The following is a 6,444-nucleotide window of genomic DNA, read 5'->3' as shown; positions in this document are numbered from 1 at the left end:
CTAGCCTCAAGAGCTGTGAGACAATAAATCTGTATTGTTTTCAAGCAGTCTAGTTTACGGTATTTTGTTATGACAGTCTAGGAAACTAATACATTCCTTAAGCATGATTTATTTGTATTACGTTTAGCCAGCAGAAAAGTGTTTCAGTTTGGTTTATCTGGATGTTTCTTATTTCACTTTCAGTTTAGAAGGGTGATTTTACTGCATATAACATTGGAGCTTGAAAGTTCTGTCTTGACACTCACTGAAAAAATGATGCTCCATTTTTCACTGATTATCCATGGTTTGTGTGGAGAAGGCAGTCAACATTTAAATAATTCCTAGATAGGTAATATTTATGTCTTTGAAGCTTTTGGTGGATGTATGTTTGTTTAATACACTAAAAAGGCTTTACATCTTATATAGCTGTCAAATACATAGTTTAATAATGATAAACATTATAAAAACAGAGAGAGAGAGACAAACCATAAGAGACTTTTAAATACAGAGAACAAACAGGGTTGCTGGAGGGGAGATAGGTGGGGGGATGGGCTAAATGGGATAGACATTAAGGAGGGCACTTTTTGGGACGAGCACCGGGGGGCATCATATTTAAGAGATGAAATCACTGGGTTCTACTCCTGAAGCCAAGACTACACTGTATGTTAACTAACGTCAATTTAAATTAAAAATGTGTGTGTATATATATGTGTGTGTGTGTGTGTGTGTGTGTATACATATACATATATATATATGGTTTGCTAATGAAACATTTCTAAAACTTCACTAGTTGTTATAAAAAAATGATTCCATTCATGCAAAAAGGTTAACTTTTGATCAACAATAAAAAAAAAGCTGCAGAAAAGTAGTATAATCAAAAAAGAACCAATTCTTTCTTATTATAATATATAAATACATCTGTACTATATGTATACAAATAAAAGTAATTTCAGTACATTTACAAGTACAATATCCAAGACATTTTAATTATTATTTCTGATCTGATGCTACTGTTGATCTGGATGTGATAGTGTATGAGACCAGGTGCAGTGTCTTGGTAACAAATAATGGAATGACACTTGTCTTAAATATAGAAATAGTTTACTTTATATCTACCATACTTATATACAATGTATTTTACAGGTAAAATGAATTATATAGTAAATATAATATACATCAGAATCAATTTGGTATCAAGCAGTATATAGAACATAATTGACAGCAATAAGAATTTATGTGTAATTATGTATATATGTGTGTGTATATATTTTTGGTATATAATTTTGTTAATGATTATGAAATGATAAACTGTACCAAATGGGATTAAAAATGTGTATCAAAGAATATATTAGTAATAAACATATATAGGTAATTAGTGTCTTAAGTATGCTTAATATTCAGTGTAAATAATTAAGTAACATGGTACCTTTTCAAAATTTTGATGCCAGGTTATTGAGGGAATGAAAAATGGTAATGAGTTTTGGAAAGTAGTATGTTTTTGACAAAGTTGTGAATTTCCTTACAGATTTTACAGAGTAGTGGGCCCTTTAGAACTATATCTGACATAGCTACTCACACATGTGTGCTAAAGTATGGACACAAAATAGTCAGAACAGCTCTTTTTTGGCAAATTATGTGTGTCCATACTATGATGCTATGCAGCTTTTACAACTAATCACGTACACGTTAAGTACTTGAAGAAGGCATCTCCAAGATATATTGTTAATTAAAAAGAGACTAAGTATAATTTACTTACAGATATGTGTATAATTATGTAAATATGTTATTCATGTAGATAAATGTCTGTTTACATCTATTTATATACACACTTTACTGCTCATCACAATTACTTCTGAAGAGGTATATTTATCAGCTGTTTTGGAATTTTTACACTATGTACATGCAATATATCTGTGTCCTAGAATATATATCAAAAATTAATCACATGATAATGGCATCTCTCTAATGATTTTTGAAATATGTACTCTTGGCTTTTTTATTTTCAAGTACAGAATGGAATCAGAAGTTAGGTATTCTTTTTGCTTTTTATTTTAAAGTTCATAATGGAATAAGAAATTAGTGTTACAGATAGGAGGTTTAGAAAAGAGAAGGGAAAAAATAAAAATACAATGTAAGAGGAGAAATAATACACTTATGAGCCCTTTATAAGAAGCTAACCTCTAATTAGTCAGTGAGATCATTAAACTAGAGACCATAGGTAAAATTGTCATAGACAATGCTGTTTTTATCTTTCCATCAGAATTAAATGTCACGTGTATGGTAAAGGGCCTCTGTTGCCAGGATAGTAGAAATGCTGACAACAGTGATCAGGGTTAAAACCCTTTCACATTTCATCTGATTCATATATGGAAAAAGCCTAAAAATATAACAATGTCATGTAGGGTTTTATGCCATTTTTTATGATGTATATAAAAAACTTAGTAATAATTTGCTATTAGAAAATGTTTACTATTAGAAAATGCTAATGTTTGGGGTGCCTGGGTGGCTCGGTTGAGCGTCTGACTTCTGCTCAGGTCATCATCTCACGGTTTGGTTAGTGAGTTCAAGCCCCATGTAGGGCTCTGTGCTGACAGCCCAGAGCCTGGAACCTGCTTCAGATTCTGTGTCTCCCTCTCTCTCTGCCCCTCCCCTGCTCTCACTCTGTCTCTCTCTCTCAAATAAATAAAAGTTAAAAAAATTAAAAAAAAGAAAGAAAATGCTAATGTGCAGGCATATAGAATCCAGCAATTTTCCTAAATTTTCTGTTTAATTCAGTGTATTATCTCTAGAAGGCTTTTATGTAATCTGGAAATAAAAATATCAATTCTCGGAAAAAGCCACTGCTGCCAACAAGAACTTGAAAGCTGCAAACTTTCAGCCTTGGAGGGGGCCATGGTGCGGCCTGTGAGGCATAAGAAATCGGTCAATTGCTCACAGTTTGAGGACTCTGACAGTGATGATGACTTTATTTCTGCAACTGCACCTTTAAATAAAAAACCCAGAACAACACCAAAGGAGTTAAAACTAGAAACAAGGAAACCTAAACTGAGGAATCTCCAGAAAGAAGATATCCCATTGCAAGAGAAAACCCCTAAAAAAAGGATGGCTTTAGATGACAAGCTCCACCAGCGAGACTTAGAAGTCGCACTTGCTTTATCAGTGAAGGAACTTCCAACAGTCACCACTGATGCGGAAGAGGCTCAAGATAAAAGCACTGAAAAGTGTGACAGTCGTGAAAGTGAAACAATGAGTAAGGCCCCTCATATCTCCAATTGCAGTGTAGCCAGCGATTATTTAGATTTGGATGAGATTACTGAGGAAGATGATTTTCCTGGTGTTCAAGGGAAAAGAAAAGCAGCATCAAAGGCTATGGTACAACAGAGGAAGATTCTTCTGGAAGGCAGTGATGGCGATAGTGCTAATGACTCTGAACCAGACTTTGCAACTGGTGAAGAGTCCGAGGATGACTCTGATTTTAGTGAGAGTGAAGATAATGATGAAGACTTCACTGTGAGAAAAAATAAAGTGAAAGAAATTAAAAAGAAAGAAGTGAAGGTCAAATCCCCAGTTGAAAAGAAGGAGAAGAAACCTAAATCCAAATGTAATACTTTGGTGACTTCAGGAGACTCTGCTCCAGCTTCTGTGAAATCAGAACTTCAGCCTTCACCAAAAAAGGTTTCTGGTTCTTCGGAGGTCACTAGGAAACCATTACAAATACGCAGTCCTTTGGCTGAAAACAAAAAACCTAAGTGGGTCCCACCAGCGATGTCCGGAAGCAGCAGCATCAGGAGCCCACTGGCAGGCGTGTCTGTTAAGTCTCCAAATCAGAGTCTCCGCCTGGGTTTGTCCAGATTAGCACGAGTTAAACCTTTGCATCCAAATGCCGCTAGTAGCTGAGTGTGATAGTAAACACATGTTTGATTAAGAGAATCACAGTTTTACAAGTGTGTTTATATTTGATTTGTGTTTATATTTAAGGAGGGTATCATAAGATAAAGGAATCCTTTAATGTCCTATAAATTGCCTCTACCCATTCCATGATGATATTCTCTGAAGCTGTTCAAGATTTCAATAAGGGGTTTGTTTATCAGAATTATCTTGTAATGCCCTTTCCTTCTGGAGAATGTGTTCTGTTTTTCCTGTGTGTAATAAGTCAATGTCATTCAGTGGTTGTCAGTTTGACATGGGGAAAGTCCATGTTGCATGCTATTCTTTTCTAGAAACATGATGCTCCTTTCTAGCTTTGTCTAATTTATGGCACCTTAACTGTAACTATTCAGAGTTTAAAAGGAAACATTCCCGCTTTTTCCAGGAGACATTTCTGAAATCTTACTTAAGCTACATTGTCAGTTTAATTGCAAAAATGTTTCATATTTTAGTCAAATACTAAGAATTCAGAATTCATTTACCCATTAAAATGATTGCTATAATGACCTATGTCTCCTACTCAGAAGTAGATGTTTATTGTATAGCAAATAGAATTTCATGACATTTTATGAAGTTCTCATCAAAGCCTTTAATAAAAGTGAAAAAGTTTTGATATGCTCTTTCCTTGAGCCCATTGCACCTGTCTACATTTGTCTACATTTCATTAGGTTGTCTATATTTCATTATACTAAATGAATGCTTTATGAAAAAAAAATCAATTCTCTGATTAAAGGTGATTTAGTATCTTCCTTTCCAATTGTTAATGCTTTTTAAAATTTTTTTCCCCTTTTTTATTGCCCTGGCTGTGATCTCTTTATAATGTTGAATAGAACTGGTGATAGTAGGTGATTCCTTGTCTCTTTTCTGATGGCAGTGGCATTTCCATTGTTATAATCTTGCCATTCGGTATCAAGTTAATAGGGGTCTCATAAAACATTTTCAGGAAGGATTTTTACTGAAATCTTCTGTGTCCCGTGGACTGGTGAGTCTACCGGAAACATTACTCAGTTGCCCAGCTTTTAGCTACTCCTTTTTGCTTAGCATCTTGGGTTTTCAGTCTCATTTGAGGAAAAATATCATGTGAGGAAAAGATCCAAATTTGGTTCTCACCCTCTTTGCCTGTTTCCCCCCCCCCCCCCCCCCCCCCGATATCTAGTCTTTTCAGTTCTTGGTTTTTTGGGTTTATGGTATTTTCAAGCGGATGTCTTATATTTTTGCATATTTCAGTTTTCTCCCCAGAATGTTTGGCCTGAAATGTCTGGTCTGCCTTCAGTAGAAGAAGGTATGTTCAAAAGCACTGTTTTTGAAATTTGTTTTAATTTGTATATATTGGTTAACATGCAGTGAACCCAGTCTGTATGTTAAGAATATAAGCCACTGATTAAACTCTTTGCTTTGGGATAAATTGTACATTAACTTACAGATGTAAAAAATAATACAGAGGTACTCCATGTACTTTTTGCCCGTTTCCAACCAACTTCATATGTTGCAAAATTAGAGTGAAATATCCCAAAGTATTCACTTAGATGCAGTCAAGACATAGACAACCTGTCAATCATCACAAAGATCATTGTGTTGCTCTTAGAGGCACACCCATTTCCGTCATCCCTTCCTATCCCTGAATTCTGGCAACCACTGATGTGTTCTTCATTGCTCAATTTTGTTATTTTGAGATTGTTATATAGATAGAATCATACTGTATGTGACATTTGGGATTGGCTTAGTTCAGAATGGGTAATTCTCCAGAGATTCATCAAAGTTATTGCATGTACCAGCAGTTCATTCCTTTTTCGCGTAGTAGTTTATAGCGGATTTGCCACATTTTTTCAGCCATTCTCTCTTGGAAGACTATCTAGTTGTTTCCAGTTTGGGGCTGATACTGATAAATCTGCCATAAACATTTACGTACGCATTTCCGTGTGAACATAATCTGAATTTCTCTGGTATTAATATCCAAGAGTGTAATTGCTGTATCATGTACTATTTCCAGTTCAGTTTTTTAAGAGCCTACCTGTTTTTAGAATGGGTGTAACATTTTACGTTCCTCTAAGCAATATATGAGTGATCCAGCTTGCTTCTATCCTGCCAGCATTTGTTTATATGGCTTTTTAAAATTTTAGTCATTCTGATATATGTAAGATACCCCACTGTGGTTTTAATTTGCATTTACCTGATCTGATGGCTATCATGTTGAACATCTTCTTAAGTGCTTACTTGATGTCTACACATATTTTCTGGTAAAATTTTTGTTCATGTCTTTCACTCAGTTTCAAATTGATTTGTTTATTTTATATTGTTGGATTTTGAAAGTTGTTTATGTATTCTAGATACTACTTTATTATGAATATATAGCTTGAAAATATTTTCTCTAAATCTGTAGCTTGTCTGTGTCAGATAAAACTTTTTTAATAGCACAATCTGTAAATATTATGGAGTCCAAATTATCAAATTTACCTTTATGGATCATGTTTTTCTGACATCACGATATGGGCAGTTTGAGGTGATTAGTTACATCGGAGGCTAGGCTTCCCACAGGGC

The 6,444-nt window shown here is 34.7% G+C and overlaps 1 protein-coding gene across 1 annotated transcript; it reads left to right on the top strand.

The window, feature by feature from the left end:
• The first annotated feature begins 2,858 nt into the window (after window positions 1-2,858).
• Window positions 2,859-4,029, top strand: LOC102961501 (RAD51-associated protein 1-like). Its single transcript, XM_015538739.2, has one exon. It carries the CDS (start codon window positions 2,872-2,874, stop codon window positions 3,874-3,876), a length of 1,005 nt encoding a protein of 334 aa, XP_015394225.2. The 5' UTR covers window positions 2,859-2,871; the 3' UTR covers window positions 3,877-4,029.
• Window positions 4,030-6,444: the final 2,415 nt, after the last annotated feature.

The sequence above is a fragment of the Panthera tigris genome, chromosome X, assembly GCF_018350195.1.
Source record: "Panthera tigris isolate Pti1 chromosome X, P.tigris_Pti1_mat1.1, whole genome shotgun sequence".
NCBI classification, from domain to species: domain Eukaryota; kingdom Metazoa; phylum Chordata; class Mammalia; order Carnivora; family Felidae; genus Panthera; species Panthera tigris.
This window is presented reverse-complemented; position numbering and strand designations above follow the sequence as displayed.

Coding starts and splice junctions, on each gene's coding strand:
- LOC102961501 (XM_015538739.2), top strand. CDS start 2,872: ATGGTGCGGCCTGTGAGGCATAAGAAATCGGTCAATTGCTCACAGTTT.